At 44.3% G+C, this 19,488-nt stretch overlaps 1 protein-coding gene across 2 annotated transcripts in view; it reads right to left on the bottom strand.

The window, feature by feature from the left end:
- Nucleotides 1-596: 596 nt before the first annotated feature.
- acvr2ba (activin A receptor type 2Ba) overlaps nucleotides 597-19,488 on the bottom strand; it is a 38,343-nt gene continuing 19,451 nt past the window's right edge. For both annotated transcript variants that reach the window (XM_051940619.1, XM_051940620.1), the window contains exons 4-11: nucleotides 18,715-18,863; nucleotides 16,289-16,432; nucleotides 16,057-16,200; nucleotides 12,843-12,991; nucleotides 11,909-12,023; nucleotides 11,693-11,831; nucleotides 11,218-11,348; nucleotides 597-10,131 (exon numbers count right to left, since the gene is read on the bottom strand). In XM_051940619.1, the coding sequence (XP_051796579.1) occupies nucleotides 9,910-10,131; nucleotides 11,218-11,348; nucleotides 11,693-11,831; nucleotides 11,909-12,023; nucleotides 12,843-12,991; nucleotides 16,057-16,200; nucleotides 16,289-16,432; nucleotides 18,715-18,863 (1,193 nt within the window). In that variant the 3' untranslated portion in view covers nucleotides 597-9,909. The remainder of the gene's footprint in view (nucleotides 10,132-11,217; nucleotides 11,349-11,692; nucleotides 11,832-11,908; nucleotides 12,024-12,842; nucleotides 12,992-16,056; nucleotides 16,201-16,288; nucleotides 16,433-18,714; nucleotides 18,864-19,488) is intronic.

Raw genomic sequence — 19,488 nt, 5'->3', positions numbered from 1 at the left:
TGTTTGTGGATCTGTCAGACTATAAACCTCTGGATGTAGAATGCAGACTCATGCATTTATCAATGTTAATAATAAAACTGTAAACCATCCTCCTGAAGGTTTTATATTTTATCAATGATCAGTTTCTGAAAAGTTTTTATGGATCCTCTGATAGAACTGAGAATGAGACGATTCAGTTCATCAAACTACAGCTGTTGATGAATTAACGCCTCTAAAACATTAAACATTTATATGAGATATACTAAATGCAAATATGCAGGTCTGTGTACAATAAAGCAGGAAAGAAATGAACAGATATTATTTATCCTTCTTCTTGTGAGATTTACAGCAGACTGGATGCAGCTGAGACGTGTCGCTGCCCCCCACAGGTCATTTGTAGAACTACACCAACACCGTTAAATCCTCCTTTGATTCCAGAGGAAACACTCCACAAATACAGAGGATTAATATGAACCTCACGTTCTACCGCAGAGTGACGTCATCAGTTCTACACCAATCAGCTGCCAGGATGTTACTGTGACTTTTTAAGAAAACCTGCTCCACTGTTCTGAGACTGTCTTTGGACTGAGTTTGAAAAAAAAGAGGTCCACGTAAAATGATTTCACAGGATTTATCGTTTATTTCAGATACAAAAGATCCAACTGAAATAACCTTCTTTTTCTACAGTGACTTTTATTTTATATTTCACGAACAGTGTGTGTGTGTGTGTGTGTGTGTGTGTGTGTGTGTGTGTGTGTGTGTGTGTGTGTGTTTGTCGTCGCTGAGGACTAGAACTACATTCATTCATACAATAATGATCGTGGCACTGGGTGGAGAGAGGAAGATAATACATAGAAAGAGAGATATACAACAGGTTTATGAAAGTAGATAAGAAAAGAGAGACCACACACACACACACACACACACACACACACACACACACACACACACACACACACACACACACACACACACACACACACACACACACACTTTTTTCTAGGCAGAAACAGCTCCATGACTGGAGTTTTTTCTCTACAAACCACCACAATAAAAATAATAATAAAAAACAAATCATTCCTAACAAGGGGATCTTCATCAGGCTGCAAATGAAACACGTACGTTCCAGTGATCGTTGCTTCTCACAATGACCAGAAGACAACAGAAACGGCCACTGGGACCTCAGAAGCACCTGGAGGACCTCCTTCACTTCACCGTTCTCCTTGCTGCCCTCCATCTGCTCTGCTGGATGCCTGCAGACACATTTCTTGGTTTGACAGACTCCGCTTCTCTCCAGAACTCAGGGCTCGTTGTTTTACAGCAGTGAACAGCAGCTCTGAGCTCTTTGTTCCAGCATCGGTTCAGTCGGTAGTTTGTCTCTGCGTTCTACAGCTGAGCTAGAAGCACCAGGTTTACATTTCAGTCATCTCAATGGAGGACTGGGTTTGGAAAAGATGGTCGCCTCCCATTCTAAGGTAACTGTGTTTAGAAAGGTCCAGTTTCACTTTGTGTTAGAAAGAGTCCCTGAAGTCCGCACAGACCGTTCTCTCCTCAGCAGACATGTAATAGGTGAGATCCTTTTTCCTGATAACCACATTATTTTGGGGGAAACTAGGTGGTAAATATGATTTCACATCTGTGAAGATTCAACCATCAAAGTCATGGAAATCACAAGAGCTCCAGTAGAAACAACCGGACTTCTGTTTCTGGTTCTTGAAGACGCTGGTCCAGGAGGTTTCCCTGGTTCTAACTGTCTGGTGGGGAGTCCCAGGAGGTTATTCTCGCCCACAAATGCATGGCTCACGGCTTTATGACGTAAGACTCACAGTGTAATGGTGGTGAAACTGCCTGGGGAGGGACCTCACAACTGTGGTACGAGTACCTCACACGACCTGCCAGGTACACAGTCCTGACATCCATTCCCCGGGCAGTTTTACCACCATCAACACCAGGAGTAATCCCACCCCAGGCAGTTTCTCCACCATTTACATGTTGAGACCTGCCTCCTCGGGCAGTTTCACCATGATTCATACCTTAGTTCATTCCTATCTAGGTATGAATCATGTTGAAACTGCCCGAGGAGGGATGACTTAAGTTATGAATCGTAGTGAAACTGCCCAACACTTGAAGTCATCCCTCCCCGGGCGGTTTCAGTACCAATGCACACCGTGAGTCATGCGAGTCATTAACCGTGTGTTTTGGAGGTGACAGAAAAAACCTGAGACTCCCCACCGATCAGTTAGAACTGGAGCACCTCTTGGTTGAGAGGTGGAACATCTTCAAGAAGTTCAGTTGGTTCTTCTGAAGCACCTCGCAGTAGTTTTCCATGAGAACAGATCTGAGAGAAAAGCTGTAGTAAATCTAACCTCGTTCTGAAGCACGCTGCCTCTTGGTGTTATCAGGGTAGAGAAGGCAGCAGCAGCCACAGTAAGTTCAGACAGAACATAAAGGAAAGGCTTCTGAAAGAGCTGCACACTGCTTCTGTCCATGGATGGACGCTACGTGGACGTCAGGGACGGGGAGTCAAAACAGGAGGCGACCATCTTCAGTCATGGGAATACTACTCCTTTCATCCAGGTTGACAAACGGCAGCACTTTGTTCAGTTTGACCAAAGTCTGTAGGCACAAGACAGACTTAAAATGATCTTAAACCTGCATTCTCTCCAACGGCCAGCAGGTGGGAATAACATGTCAGTAAGGATGAGAAATGAGCTACTCCTCACTTGATTTATTACCTCTGTAAGCATTTTACTAATGACTTTATGGTTTCAGTCACTAGTTTTAAGACTTTCTCAATACAGAATGTTGTTCTTCTAGTAAATTATGGTCCCATTTATAGGAGAACATACAATAAAGACACCGCATGTTCTCAAGTTCTCAGCTCTAGCTCCTAATGTCTGATTCAAAACATCGAAATGCTGAGGGCCAAAATCTCAAACTAAAAGCTACGTCCATCTTTTACATACAGTCAGTGGCCGTGACCCCCTCCTCTGACCAATGGAAGGCCTCAGTCACATTTGAAATGCTGCGTTTGGATTGGTCAGTAACCACGTGCAGGTAACATGGCCTTCTTTAATCAGCAACAACACAACGGTTGTGTTTTCTCCCAACTGTTGTTGGGAAAATGGAAGCAGAAGGTAAAACCACGGGATGAAGAGCTGATGGTTAATCTGCACCGAGTCACAAACGGCAGCAGCTGAGGAGGAGGAAGGTTTCATGTGGTTTGGTTCACTGTCCGTCCCTCTGCTGCTAGCTAAGGCTAACTGACTGAAAGTAAAACCACCTGACACGTTGAGGAGAAACCAACAAGTGCCGACTTCTTGGTTTCTCCTTACAGGCACTTGACTGGCCACAAAAATGGAAGAATTGCTCACAATCGGTGGAAACCAGACTGTAAAATGTGAAATGCTGTGAAAGCGGGAACCCGGACAGACGCTGGCTGCTCGCTCAGGCTCATTAGCATGGAGGCTAACAGCTGGATTAAAAGAAATGTGGATATAAAACTAAAGAGCGTCACTGCCTTGGACCAGTTTTATTTATTTCTAAAGTGTATCCAACATTGATTTCATTTGCCCCTGATGCACCAAGTGTCCACTTTATTAGGTACAGCTGATGCCTGTCATGTTCAGTTTTTGTGCATTCAGTTAGTTCTAGGAACGATAACAAATGTTCTTATTGCATTTACTGCTGCTTGTTGTTCCCTCGTTCTGACCCACTGACATACGCTGTCAGAACTCTGGGTAACCTGCAGATTAACCTTCACAGGATCAATAATCATCAGCGACTTTCTGCTCGGCCATCTCGGTTTCATCATAAACTATAGATATTTAAAAAGCGATCTGAGTAATTTAGATTCAGATATCAGATACTTTCCAGGATAAATCTTGGTGATAAAACTGCCCGTCGACCCACCTTTTTTCACACTGAAATTTCATTTTTTTCAGGATGAAAATCAGGAATTATTTGATTTATTTGCCCAACATTGTAGATTCTAAATCAATGATGTGATGAGAAATAACAGGGAGAATTTACGGTTTTTCTCTTTTAAAGTTTCTGAGATATTATTGTTCAAACAGCCTCAAATTTCAATGTAAGAAAAAAAACACTGACATTAAAAAAACCATATATCCTGGAAATTATTTGATTGATCAAGCGAACATTTCACACGTATTTTAAATCCGTCTCCGTCCTCAGCAGCTCCTTGTGACTCTTCACAGCTCGCCGTATCTTTAGACTTCATGACCGATGCTCAGACATCAGCTCTGCTTTAGAGGAGTCGCTCTGTTAGCCAGCGCTGTGCTAACAGTGCTAACAATGCTAACAATGCTAACACGCCGCAAGAGCAAATCCTTGTAGAGGTTCTGCAGTGAACGCAGGACAGAAAACCCTTCAGAGTGGTTCTATGGACACAAACTGACATTAGATGTGGATTTGTTATGTCCTGTACCAGTTTCACATCATGAGGGGGAATATCGGCTGCATTGGCACGTGGCTCGGTCAGAAAGGGCGCTTTAGCATTGTTAGCATACAACAGATTGGTCCCCCTCTCTTGGTTTGTGGTGTGACTGTGGGATGCTAACAATGCTAGCTGTCTTTCTGACCTTTAAATGCTGGCTGTAGCAGCATCTCCTGGTAGCTGGAGCTAAGATGTCTGTAAAAAAACAACGTCGTGTTCGATAAAGCTGCCCGAGTCTCCCCACCAACGCCGCCGACCGCTGCCTTCCCAGAGCAGCATTTCCACCTTTCATGAGGCTTTAATGAGGTAATATGTTCCTGGAAACACCTGGATCTGGGCGGGGCTGCTGCTGCCGTCCCTCACTTCATTCGTCTGTCAGCATCCCGACCACTCGGCTCGGTCTAAGAGGTCGAGTGTCCCACAGGGATCAGCCCTGAAATGAGGACAAGTGTTCTGAGACCAGCGTGAGTCAGAATCAAATGTGGGCAGGTCAGGTCAGCTTCACCAAGAGGCAGTCAGGGATTCTGAAGGTATCTAGATCCAAATATCAGCTGCTGGGACAATCAGAACCAATGTGAAGGACTGAAGGAAGAAGGAAGCGAGAGGAGGGAGGAAGGAAGGAAGGAAGGAGGAAGGAAGGAAGGAGCGAAGAAGGGAAGAAAGGCAGGAATGAAGGAGGCGCCACGCCAGAGATGAAGAGGAGGAAGAAGAGGAGACAGCAGAACTAAAGGAGGGAAGGATAGAGGAAGGAAACAAGGTGACAGGGAAGGAGAAAGATGGAAGACGAAAGGAGACAAAATGAGGAGATGAAGACTAGAAAAGAGTCGAGAAGAGACGAAGAAAAGGACACAAAAAGGATGAAGACTGTAAAGACGAGGAGAGGAAAGTAAGAATTAGGGATGTCCTGATCTGATCTGAAAGATCCGGACCAATCAAAGCGTTTCTAACTGATCCCATCTGCACAAACATGAACGGGTTATAGAGGGAGAACATGATATGAGGCAGGACAAAAACGCTGAAATATTGTCTTAATCTGCTGTATTACCAATCAAAACTACAGAACACAAACTCAGCAGCATTTATCCTGCTTTGATTTTCCTGTTTGAGTCAACAGATGGATGATTTATTCTGCTAAAATGTTCTGTAAAAAACAAAACACCATGTATGACCTCAGTTTGTCTGAAACACCTGGTTCAGGAGGTCATTAAGTAGAACAGAAGTCTTTGTCATGGTGCCCCTTTACCAGCTGAACTCCCACAATGCTCTCTGCTTTATCCTCCTCTGGTCTCCACAGGATCAAACAGGAAGAAGCTCCACCTGCTGGAACAACCAGGAACTACAGCTGGACTATGATCACATGCACAACCTTCTTTATAGTTTGTGATTTCGGCTCTTTGTTGTCACTTTCAAGTCATTCAATTGTGTCTTGTTTTGTCATTTTGCGTCTGTTTTTGTCATTTTGTCTGCTTTTGTCGTTTTGTGTCTGCTTTTGTCGTTTTGTGTGTTTTTGTCGTTTTGTGTCTCGTTTTTGTCGTTTTGTGTCTCATTTTTGTCCTTTTGTGTCTCATTTTTGTCCTTTTGTGTCTCGTTTTTGTCGTTTTGTGTGTTTTTGTCGTGTCTCGTTTTTGTCGTTTTGTGTGTTTTTGTCGTGTCTCGTTTTTGTCGTTTTGTGTCTGTTTTTGTCATTTTGTGTCTGTCTTTGTTATTTTGAGTCTCATTTTTGTCATTTTGTGTCCTGTTTTTTTATCTTTTGTGTCTCTGTTGTGTCATTTTGTCTCATTGTTTTTCTTCCTTATCTCACTCACCAGAGAGTAAAAACAACGGCAGAAAACGTAGGAGCTCTTTCTAACTGGACGATTTCTACAAGAGCGTCTTATCAGGTAAATGGTGTCAGATTGGGATTCCAGACTGAATCGGGTAAAAAACAAAAACAAATCTTGATCGGCCCGAGGAGGAAGACAGGAAACAGTAGAAGGCAGAGCAGACTATTAGACACAAGGGGAGAGATAGGAGATAAGGAAAGGAGATGAGGAGACAGAGGAGATGAGGAGACAGAGGAGAGTGCAGGGTGGTGGAGGAGTGACGCCCATCCTGGTGTGTTTCTGATGTCAGATCTGAGTAAAACCAGCATGGAGGTTTGAGGGACCTGCTCACATTTCTTCTTCATCACTTTGGACATTTGATGAACAAACACAAAGTTCTCGAATCAAAGAGTCTCATCCAAAACAAAAACAGAATCAATCAAATATCACATGACTACAAGTCTTCAAAGTAACTAACAAAATCTAGAAACACGAGTCGAACTCGTAGAAAAGTCTTCTGAGGTATTTCTGCTGTATTGAGGTGATCTGTGCTTCTTGAGCAGTATTGTTTCCACCGAGTCCCACATTGTTCATCTCCCAGCTTCTGTCTTTGCCGCTCCTTTATTAGCCGGTGCTGTTCCTCGTCGCTCCTCCAACGCCGACTTCGTACAACCACACGGAGTTTCATGTGTTCAATGCAGCCAAAGTAAAACTAACAATAAAAAGAGATCTACAGAAATATATTCATCTTTGAGTCTGAATCACCACCACCATCATCATCATCATCATCATCATCATCATCATGGTCAGCAGCAGCAGCATCGTAGACATTCACTGTTACATGTATGGCATCACAGAAGAACACAAAAACAAAAGCACACAAAGAAAACCACACAGTTCTTGGTTTGTGTTTCTGTCTGCCGGCCGCCTCGCTTTTGGTCCCGGTTGAAGGAAAAATGAAACCAGATGAGCAGAGAGGAAACTGAGGAGGTGACCTGTGACCTTTGACCCAACCAGAGCAGCTTCAGACTGGGAGATCTGGGACCAGTGTGAGCGTCTAGTGTGTAGCTCGCTTTCAGCTCCACCACTGGCTAGCTAGCTCAGCTTAGTGAAAAGGAGAGCCCAGTGCGTAAGTCTCTCTCTGCCAGTATACAGCCTCTCCACAACAAGTCCTATGTAGTGCCTCCCCGTGGCAATCCATGGAAACTGGATACCATTCGGCTCCAGGCTAAACTACAGGGGCGATGGGTAGACGGGGCTCATTAGCTTTGGACAGCAGCGCGTCTAGGAGAAGGAAAACTCTGATTGTAACACCCGGTTTTGGTGAATAACCGTTAGCCATTCGAGGCAATCCACCCTGGTCCTCCAGGTTGGGGGTTGGGCGTGAGGCCAGCTATCTCACCCTGGAAAACACACCTAGCATGAAGGCCATGTTTCTGGAGAAGTACTTATACTAAAACCACCTAATCCATAAAAATATCGATCAAGTCTTGCGAGGTCGCATTGTCGTACGCGGCCCCGATAAGAGCTTCGTAATTGTGGCTTCGTTATAAGGGCTCATACGGCTTTATCGTTTGAAAGAAGCAAATTTGAGGCCAATGTTTATATCGACTTAAACCTACGGGTGTGTGCATATTTTATGTTAATTAGCAATCATAAACAAGTCACACGTGTTGAGCCGAGAATGTTCGGTTTCGGCTGTGTGTACGAGTAAGCGTGAACGAGTTTACGCGGTCCCGGCTTTTTAAGGGTTAACTCCACTTACAACACGGCATTTTACCCAACAGTAGCATTTCAGCAGCTAGTTTTAAATTCACGCCATAAACAGTTCATAACCCGGTTACCACGGCGATCTCTGTGATGAATCCTACAAAAGTCTGGATTTCTGCTGCTAGAAGCTCCTGTTCTGTAGCTGCATTGGTGGAGAAATCTGGAGGTGAACTTCACGGAAATGTTCCCCTGGAGGAGGGCAGAGTGAGGGGGCGTGGCTAAAATGACGGAAAACCGAGCCGTACGGACATGTCACGCTTAAAACAAGCTCTAGAAGTGCAGGTTTTCTGCAGTGCTGCAGCTCTGCCACAGGGCGGCGCTGTTTAGGGCAGCAGGTCAAAGGACACAGACCTCCCACTGACCTCCTGCTGCTCAACGGAATGACCGCAGGATCAGCAGGTAGACTAGCACACCAAACCAAGAACACACCGTCACACCATGTGACCGTTCACTCACACACTCACACACACTCTCACACTGACCTGAATGCATAAACACTCTATGCATGTTGAGGTCTTGCACCATTTTTCGGGGAACACGTGTTTCCCTTGTTTGGGCACCTTACAAATGTACGCCAACAGGCTTAGAGCACCCTCAGATAAGCCCCTCCCACTGAAGGCTTCCATTAGCCCCGCCCCCATTCCCGACCGTGGACAACTGCGGCCGGCGTCCCCATGTCCCCGCCCCCCGTACACCTGGTTACCTGAGAAGTTGCATTCCAACCATAATGCTGTGGTTGAGCGCAGTCAGCCAATCAAATCTCTGCATGCAAGACGTTTGCTTCCTGGTTCCTGACCAGTCCAAGAGTTCCCTCAGCGTTCAACCTGCTGAACACGAAGCCAGAGAAAAAGCAAACTTCCGCACTGAAAGCCTTCGTCCTTCCGTCCCGTCACGTTTCCCGTCTTTTGGATGCAACCCGTTGGATCCGAAGGTTTGTCGTGTGAAAAGCAACATGTGGTCGCAGGAGAGCAACAACAAACAAAAGAGTCCAGAAAAAGTAGAAAAACTCAACGTTTGAAAGCCTGCTGTCGGTGTCTGCTGCTGGATAACAGTCCTGGTGTTCCTACTCGGGTTTTGCAGCATCGTAGTAAAAAAAGAAAATGTCCCAACAGTCGCCCGATGGTTGCTAGGAGACGCCGCTGCAAAGTGTCCAGGTAGGAAGTTAAAATCCAGATATGGAGAAGAAAACAGCAGAGGAAGAATACGCCTGAAGAACGGTAAAAAATGAGTAAGGAAAGTGGTCGCTGAGGTACCTGGAGATAGCATTCACTGAGTCGGACCTGAATGCCTTTCTGCTTCCCGCTAAAAAAGACACGAATGAGTCAGAGAGGAAGGTGGAGGAAAACAAGGACGTGTGCTGGTACTGTCTGTCCCACAGGACGAAGACAAGGAGGAGGACAGTTAGACAACAAAACAAGTCCAAAGAGATAAAATAGCAGCTGCTCTCACACCGCATTTCTGGTTTAAAATTCCACTGAGAAAACATGATGTGTGTGTGTGTGTGTGTGTGTGTGTGTGTGTGTACTTGTTTCTGCTATACCGGTGGGGACTTTGACCTGACTATTTGCTATAAAGGTGGGGACTTGTCTTACGGTGGGGACCTAAAATGAGGTCCCCACGGGTGGCAACACCGTTTTCTGGGCCATATTGTTGTTAATAAAAAATGTAAAAGTGCAAAAACGTTTGTTTAGGGTTAGGCATTGATTTGGTGATGGTTAAGGTTAGGGTTAGGGTTAGGGTTAGGAGTTAGATATGAATGGGAGTCAATGGTAAGTCCCCACCGGTATAGAAAAACAAACATGTGTGTGTGTGTGTGTGTGTGTGTGAGTGAATGTTTCAGCGCTAACATCAGGAACGCTCCAGAAGCAGCAGGTTTTCTGCTCTTCGTTTGTTTCTTTCTCCTCATATACTGGACTCTTTGGGCGGCTGGTCGACATTGGTTACCATGGGAACGGGTGGGATGGTGGACGCCAGCAGGGCGTTGTGGTCGGAGGTAGGTGGGGTGATGGTGGCCACCAGGCGGTGGACCTGTGAGATCCTCTCCTCCACACAGCCGGCCGACAGACGAGCCTCAGCGTCGTGATCCCAGCACTCCTCCACCGTCTCACAGATCTGAGCCAGACCCTGCAGACGGAAACACAAACGCTGGAAAACAACTAAAGAACACAACTGCTTCTGAAAGATGACTAAAAAAGGACACCTGCTGGAACTAACAGTGAGAACTTAACCTCAGAACACTTTTCACTCTGTTACCTCTGAAGCCAGATGATTTTAAATGTTAATAACTGAATTAATACGAAGCTGAACGGAGGGTTTCCTCTGATGAACTTTAAAAAACAAACACTTCAGAAACTCAGAGAACCAAACAGAGTCCAGCTGTGAGTTAACCTGATAAACACGGATCTAAAATGAACCTTCTCAGTCCTGGACCTATGGACTGGTTCCATCTGTGTCTGCATCATGGCTCCACATGGAGAAGAACTGAACAGAAGAAGCGAAACATCTGAGGAGTCATAGTTCCACTAATCAGGAGGTCTAGAAGGAGTCATAGTTCCACTAATCAGGAGGTCTAGAAGGAGTCATAGTTCCACTAATCAGGAGGTCTAGAAGGAGTCATAGTTCCACTGATCAGGAGGTCTAGAAGGAGTCATAGTTCCACTGATCAGGAGGTCTAGAAGGAGTCATAGTTCCACTAATCAGGAGGTCTAGAAGGAGTCATAGTTCCACTAATCAGGAGGTCTAGAAGGAGTCATAGTTCCACTAATCAGGAGGTCTAGAAGGAGTCATAGTTCCACTAATCAGAGCTCCTAAAATGACTCCACAGACAGTGAACTACTTTCTCCATCCAGCTGTAAAAACAGACATCAGCTGCTTCAGACTTGGTTCAGGGGTTCTTCATGGAAACCAGAGTTAGTGTGAAGCTCAGACAGTGTGAAGGAACCTTCAGAACATCAGCCTCTATGGACGGAGGACCAGAACTAAACCTGGCTGCTGCTCAGAACTAAACTTCCACATGAAGGTTTGCTGAAGAACATGAGAAGAAGCCTGATGGATGCTGGAGAACATTCTTTGGTCAGATGAGGTAGGTAGGTACAGGTAACTACTTTATTTAAAATAAAGAAATTCAGAAGATCTCTCCAAGATGTTGGTCTGATGGTCCACACTAAGGAGGATGGAGTGTTACAGGAATAAAGGCGGACATTCACTCACGCTGTGTTTGAGCCAGAGCTCTTTGAAGACCGGCCTCATCTTCTTGTGGACCACGACTTCCTGCAGGTCCTCCAGGGATGGATGCCCACCGAGCTCCTCCTCAAACGGCAGCATGTACTCGTCCACCGGACCTGAACACAACACGACCAGGATTCATCAACACAGCAACACCTTCCTGTCCACATCATCAGCAGCAACGCTACAAACCTCCTCCAGCAGAGGAGCTACTCTACCAAGAACCAGCTGTTCCTCCTGACTGCTTCACAATCTTCATCTGCAGTAACTTCATCAATGATCAGAGTTCTACCTTCAGACTGGGAATAGTTCCAGAGTTCCAGGTCCTTGAAGTCCATACAGGACACACTTTAACACAATGTGGACTTTCTACCAGCATACTGAACATGCGTGTTTTAGCCGTGTGTTTCAGGCGTGTTGTTCAGGTATGTGTTTCAGACGTGTTTTAGGCGTGTATTACCGTCGGCAGCCTTGCAGCGGGACACCAGCTCCCACAGCACCAGGCCCAGGGCGTACATGTCGATTCGAAGGAAGGCGTCTCTCTGGAAGTTGATGGCTCCTTCTAAGACCTCTGGAGCCATGTACCTCCTGGTTCCCACCTGGACACACGGAACACATGAAACACACGAAACACGTGAAGCAGCTTCCGGAGTTTGAAGCTCTGATCTCCTCTCACCTGTCCGTGCGTCTCTCCAGGTGGTTTTCCCGGCTCAAAGCGAACGGCGAGGCCGAAGTCTCCGATGACGGCGGTGAGGTCTGAACGCAGCATGACGTTTTTACTCTTCAGATCCCTGACGGACAGAAAACACACGGACGCCATCACCACACCCAGCAGCACCATTAGAATACTGTGTGTTCCAACTATAATAGTACTTTCAGTCCAAATACTACGTTTAGAAAGTTTATTCCACCCAAAATACTACTTTGGCTTGAGCTATATTTCCATGGTAACTGATGCTGAGGAGCTAGATCTCCATGGTAACTGATGCTGAGGAGCTAGATCTCCATGGCAACTGATGCTGAGGAGCTAGATCTCCATGGCAACTGATGCTGAGGAGCTAGATCTCCATGGTAACTGATCTCCATGGTACGTTATTAAAACCACTGAATGAAGCTGTTACAGCATCACACAGTGGATGCATCACGTTGCCATGGAAACCTACTTCAGCTGCTGAAGTTTAAAGTTTAACGGCTTTAATGTGCAGCTATAAATGATCAATAATCAGCTGCATTCATCAGTAAAATAAACACATTGACACACGTTTAACAGTTTTCTACCAGCATTCCTGTCTTACATCGTTTGCAGCTGCAGCTTTTTACCGTCAAACATGTAAATAATCCTCATTGCTCTGCATTAAAATGACCTGCTGACTGAAGCGCTGAGTGGTGATTGGTTCGTTTTGTGGAGAAAAGTCACGTGACGCGTTAAACATTTCTTTCAAATTAACAGAATCTGAAACAGAAAGTCTGAGTTTAGTTTTCTGAATCCCTGATCTCTGTGCAGCCTTTCACTGTCTGTGCTGCTCGTGTTCAGACGTTCTCAGTGCCTCTGGGCAGTGTTTGTGTGTCTGCTTCTACTGTGAGGAGGTGTGCAGGTTTAGCAGGCAGACCTGTGAGCGATGGCCGGTTTGGGTCCCTCTCCTTTGTGTCGGGGGATGTCCTCATGGAGGTAAGCCAGGCCGCACGCCATCGACTCGGATATCAGGCAGAGCTCAGACCAGCTGACCACGTTTCCCTTCAGGAAGTCAGACAGGGAGCCCTGCACCAGGAAATGTAAGAAAGGTAAATGTAGTGTTAGAGGGTAAATGTAGCGTTAGAGGGTAAATGTAGCGTTAGAGGGTAAATGTAGTACTAGAGGGTAAATGTAGCGTTAGAGGGTAAATGTAGCGTTAGAGGGTAAATGTAGTACTAGAGGGTAAATGTAGCGTTAGAGGGTAAATGTAGTACTAGAGGGTAAATGTAGCGTTAGAGGGTAAATGTAGCGTTAGAGGGTAAATGTAGCGTTAGAGGGTAAATGTAGCGTTAGAGGGTAAATGTAGTACTAGAGGGTAAATGTAGCGTTAGAGGGTAAATGTAGCGTTAGAGGGTAAATGTAGTACTAGAGGGTAAATGTAGCATTAGAGGGTAAATGTAGCGTTAGAGGGTAAATGTAGCGTTAGAGGGTAAATGTAGTACTAGAGGGTAAATGTAGCATTAGAGGGTAAATGTAGCGTTAGAGGGTAAATGTAGTACTAGAGGGTAAATGTAGCATTAGAGGGTAAATGTAGTACTGGAGGGTAAATGTAGCGTTAGAGGGTAAATGTAGCATTAGAGGGTAAATGTAGCATTAGAGGGTAAATGTAGTACTGGAGGGTAAATGTAGCGTTAGAGGGTAAATGTAGTACTGGAGGGTAAATGCAGCGTTAGAGGGTAAATGTAGTACTAGAGGGTAAATGTAGTGTTAGAGGGTAAATGTAGCATTAGAGGGTAAATGTAGTACTGGAGGGTAAATGTAGCGTTAGAGGGTAAATGTAGTGTTAGAGGGTAAATGTAGTGTTAGAGGGTAAATGTAGCGTTAGAGGGTAAATGTAGTGTTAGAGGGTAAATGTAGCGTTAGAGGGTAAATGTAGCGTTAGAGGGTAAATGTAGCATTATGGGGTAAATGTAGTGTTAGAGGGTAAATGTAGTGTTAGAGGGTAAATGTAGCGTTGGAGGGTAAATGTAGCGTTAGAGGGTAAATGTAGCGTTAGAGGGTAAATGTAGTACTAGAGGGTAAATGTAGCATTACAGGGTAAATGTAGCATTAGAGGGTAAATGTAGTACTGGAGGGTAAATGTAGCGTTAGAGGGTAAATGTAGCATTAGAGGGTAAATGTAGCATTAGAGGGTAAATGTAGTACTGGAGGGTAAATGTAGCGTTAGAGGGTAAATGTAGTACTGGAGGGTAAATGTAGCGTTAGAGGGTAAATGTAGCATTAGAGGGTAAATGTAGCATTAGAGGGTAAATGTAGTACTGGAGGGTAAATGTAGCGTTAGAGGGTAAATGTAGTACTGGAGGGTAAATGTAGCGTTAGAGGGTAAATGTAGTACTGGAGGGTAAATGTAGCGTTAGAGGGTAAATGTAGTACTGGAGGGTAAATGTAGTACTAGAGGGTAAATGTAGCGTTAGAGGGTAAATGTAGTGTTAGAGGGTAAATGTAGCGTTAGAGGGTAAATATAGTACTGGAGGGTAAATGTAGCGTTAGAGGGTAAATGTAGTACTAGAGGGTAAATGTAGCATTAGAGGGTAAATGTAGCATTAGAGGGTAAATGTAGTACTGGAGGGTAAATGTAGCGTTAGAGGGTAAATGTAGCATTAGAGGGTAAATGTAGTACTGGAGGCTAAATGTAGCGTTAGAGGGTAAATGTAGTACGAGAGGGTAAATGTAGTACGAGAGGGTAAATGTAGCGTTAGAGGGTAAATGTAGCGTTAGAGGGTAAATGTAGCATTAGAGGGTAAATGTAGTACTGGAGGGTAAATGTAGCGTTAGAGGGTAAATGTAGCGTTAGAGTTTAAATGTAGCATTAGAGGGTAAATGTAGCGTTAGAGGGTAAATGTAGTACTAGAGGGTAAATGTAGTACTAGAGGGTAAATGTAGCGTTAGAGGGTAAATGTAGCGTTAGAGGGTAAATGTAGCATTATGGGGTAAATGTAGTGTTAGAGGGTAAATGTAGTGTTAGAGGGTAAATGTAGCGTTAGAGGGTAAATGTAGTGTTAGAGGGTAAATGTAGTGTTAGAGGGTAAATGTAGCATTAGAGGGTAAATGTAGCATTAGAGGGTAAATGTAGTACTGGAGGGTAAATGTAGCGTTAGAGGGTAAATGTAGGACTAGAGGGTAAATGTAGCGTTAGAGGGTAAATGTAGCGTTAGAGGGTAAATGTAGCATTAGAGGGTAAATGTAGTACTGGAGGGTAAATGTAGCGTTAGAGGGTAAATGTAGGACTAGAGGGTAAATGTAGCGTTAGAGGGTAAATGTAGTGTTAGAGGGTAAATGTAGCGTTAGAGGGTAAATATAGTACTGGAGGGTAAATGTAGCATTACAGGGTAAATGTAGCATTAGAGGGTAAATGTAGCATTAGAGGGTAAATGTAGCGTTAGAGGGTAAATGTAGCATTAGAGGGTAAATGTAGTACTGGAGGGTAAATGTAGCGTTAGAGGGTAAATGTAGTGTTAGAGGGTAAATGTAGCGTTAGAGGGTAAATGTAGTACTAGAGGGTAAATGTAGCATTACAGGGTAAATGTAGCGTTAGAGGGTAAATGTAGCATTAGAGGGTAAATGTAGCGTTAGAGGGTAAATGTAGCGTTAGAGGGTAAATGTAGTGTTAGAGGGTAAATGTAGCGTTAGAGGGTAAATGTAGTACTAGAGGGTAAATGTAGCATTAGAGGGTAAATGTAGCGTTAGAGGGTAAATGTAGCATTACAGGGTAAATGTAGCATTAGAGGGTAAATGTAGCGTTAGAGGGTAAATGTAGCGTTAGAGGGTAAATGTAGTACTAGAGGGTAAATGTAGCGTTAGAGGGTAAATGTAGCGTTAGAGGGTAAATGTAGTACTAGAGGGTAAATGTAGTACTAGAGGGTAAATGTAGCCTTAGAGGGTAAATGTAGAGACTGCAGACTACAGTTAAAGCAGAGAGCATTGTGGGAGTTCAGCAACAGGCACCATGACAGAGACTAATGCTAATTTAATGACCTCTAACTACATCTCATGTGTTTCAGACAAACTGGGACCAATCATGACAGTGTTTGACATGTTATCTGACGTTCCCAGTGCATTGTGGGTAAAGCAGTGTTCCCTCCAGTCCTCACCCTCTCATGGAACTCAGTGATGAGCCACAGCTCGGCCTCCAGGTGGTTTCCTCGCTTCTCTGCGCCGATGTACCTCAGGATGTTCTCATGCCTCATCCCCGGCGTCATGAACACGTCCCTCTCGTTCTGCCACGACTCTTTATTCTGCCGGGAGGACGAGGAGGAGGAGGAGGGAGTTAAAGGAGAGACCTCAACACCAACACATGGAGGAGCAGGAAGCAGCACTCCTCACCTGGATGGGGAAGATCTTGACGGCCACGTATTCGTTCATCATCTGGGCCTTCCACACGCAGCCGAAGCGCCCCCTGGCCTTCACCTCCAGCAGCTGCAGGGGCTTGAGACCCAGCAGGGGGGAGGCAGGAGGAGGACCAGGATCCTGGAGGACACATGGAGAGCAGAGCATGACTGTGGTTCCAGCACAGTCATGCTCTGGAAGCAGCTGCGTTCTGGAAGCATTTAAAGGTGGACTTCTGAAGCAAACAAGTGGACAGCAGCAGCTCAATAAGAGCCCCGTGCTGCTCTGAAGAAATAAACCACAGCTCCAGCTGAATTAAATCAAGTCAAATCTCATCTCAAAAACATTTCCTCAAAACTGACAAATGAAATACAGGAAGTCCTCGGTTTATGACATCATCGACCTACAGCGTTTCATCGTCAGAACGGGTTACTAGAAGATGAGCAGCGGTTGTCACTTTGGATCATCATGGTTCATGTGGAGACATTTTAGACAGAATTTCAATCATTATTTAGTTATTTTGGACATATTTAAATAACACTGGACAGATTTAGATTCCGTTTGGACGGGTCATGTGACTTACTGATTCATTTATTTAACCTTTATTTAACCAGGAGGAGTCCCACTGAGAAAACTACACAAACGGAATTAAAACACAAACAACAGAGAAAATTACACTGACGTACAAGCAAGTTCTGACAAACAGGTGCATGTTGTGGCCTCAAGGAGCAGCAGTTTGGATTTAAAAGAACTCAGTGAGATGAACTCCTGATGGACAGACGTTTTAATTATGGACACATTTTGTCATTTTAGACGATTTTCACATCTTTGATCTGTGATATCTTTAAATACGTTTTTGTGCAGGTGGTGAGACAACACTTTATCTGTAACTGCAGCAGAGCACCACCAGATGGCGCTCTGACACCAGCTTCACTTCATTTCTGTCTCATTAGTGGATTTAAGGTTCTGTCTTTTTCAATGTTTGAAGCATTTTGGAGAATTTATTGAAGTCCTTTTAGACACACCTGTCTTTCTGGATTTTCAGACATTTTGGATGATTTCTGAGACATCTGGGGACATTTCTGTCATTAGACTCTTCAGACAAACTCTGAGACAGTTTGGACAAATTCTGTCCTTTCTGAGTGAATTTGGATTTTTTTAGGATGTTGGACAAAGTTGTGTCAGTTTGGAAATATTTGAAGTAATGTAGAACTTTCTGAGTCATTTTTAACGTATTCAGAGTCCTTCGAGACGTTCTACACACATTTTGGACATTATTATTAAAAACGTCTTCTCGTCTGGACAGATTTTTTAACATTTTAGACAATTTTTCAGTTTTTGTGGGAGAATTTTGAGACCTTTTATGTAAATGATGTAATTCTGGATTTTAGTTGCGAGTCATTTTGGAAAATGTTTCTGATCTTCTGGCTGATTTTTGGACTAATTTTAAATTTGGGGGGAATTTTAAAATCAATATTTGATGTATTTTTGTCATTTTTTGAGACGGTTTGGACAAAAGGTTTCATTTTGGACGGGTTTGGTCATTTCTGAAACGTTGTTGGACACAATGTGAGGAATTCTGGACCAGTTATTTAGTTCTGGACCAGTTATTTAGTCCTGGACCAGTTATTTAGTCCTGGACCAGTTATTTAGTTCTGGACCAGTTATTTAGTCCTGGACCAGTTATTTAGTTCTGGACCAGTTATTTAGTCCTGGACCAGTTATTTAGTTCTGGACCAGTTATTTAGTCCTGGACCAGTTATTTAGTCCTGGACCAGTTATTTAGTTCTGGACCAGTTATTTAGTCCTGGACCAGTTATTTAGTTCTGGACCAGTTATTTAGTCCTGGACCAGTTATTTAGTCCTGGACCAGTTATTTAGTTCTGGACCAGTTATTTAGTCCTGGACCAGTTATTTAGTTCTGGACCAGTTATTTAGTCCTGGACCAGTTATTTAGTTGTGGACCGGTGAGGACAGCTCCAGTGTCGGGCTGTCGGGGTGCGATGTGAGATTATCATCAACTGCAGTAGCAGCAGAGCACCACTAGATGGCACTCTGACACCAGCTTTACTTCATTTCTGTCTCTTCAGTGGACTTTGGTTCCGTCTTTTTCAATGTTTGAAGCGTTTTAGACAATTTAATTCAGTCCTTTTAGATATTTTGAACAATTTCTGAGACATCTGGGAACATTTTAGTCATTATGGAAAAAACAGAGACTCTTTTTGACGTATTTTTGTCATTTTCTTAGACGATTTGGACAGGAAATGACATTTTGGGTCATTTCTGAGATGTTCTGGACACAATCTGAGGATTTCTGGACCAGCTGTTTACTTCTGGAGGAATTATTTGGTTCTGGACCAGTTGTTTTGTCTTGGACCAGTGTGGACGGCTCGAGTGTCGGACCGTAGGTGTATGTTGTGTACCTCGGTGATGTCCACGTGTCCGTACGGAGGCTTGCGGTGTCGGTACATCCAGACGGCGGTGAGCAGAGCGAGGAACAGCATGGAGACGGGCAGCAGGCAGTAAATCAGGACGCTGAGGACGCCGAGGCTGCGGGGCGGAGCCTTGATCACTGGAGAACAAAAACACGTTCCTCAACATGCATTCATCGGACGGGCTTTTATTCTACAGGTTCTGTGTTTTCCAGGTCACTTCCTGTAAGTTTCAGTGAATGTGTCCTCCCATTGTTCACCCTCTGAATTCCAAAAAGCAGGTTCTGCTACTAATTTTGGTCATTTTGTGTCTCGTTTTCTTCGTTTGGTGTCTCATTTTAGTCGCCTTGTGTCCTATCTTTGCCGTTTCAGGACTTCTTTGTTGTTTTGTGTCCATTTTGTGTCTCGATTCTGTTGGTTTATGTCTCATTTGTGCAGGTTTTCACCTTGTTTATGTTGTTTTTGTGTCATGTTTGAAAGTTTCATCTCCTCATCCTGTAGATGTTATTCTATCTCCATGTTTCCTCTCTACTCTGCTCATCTGTAGATGTTCCTCCAGCTGGATGGATCTCCATCTACTAGATCTTCTCTTCTCTGTTTCTGCTGCATTTATTTCAGTCTCTCTGAGGAAACACTGCCTGCAGTTCAACCTGAAACTCTCTGGATGCTGAGTCGGTCCTGAAGAACCAGAACCAGGAGGAGTGATCTTTCTGAAGAACTTTCCAATGAGACGTGTAGAATAAAGAGATTTTAATGAAATATCTT

The sequence above is a fragment of the Acanthochromis polyacanthus genome, chromosome 20 (genome assembly GCF_021347895.1).
Source record: "Acanthochromis polyacanthus isolate Apoly-LR-REF ecotype Palm Island chromosome 20, KAUST_Apoly_ChrSc, whole genome shotgun sequence".
Classification (NCBI taxonomy): Eukaryota; Metazoa; Chordata; class Actinopteri; family Pomacentridae; genus Acanthochromis; species Acanthochromis polyacanthus.
Note: the sequence above shows the minus strand (reverse complement) of the source record. Positions and strands in the feature narration are given on the sequence as shown.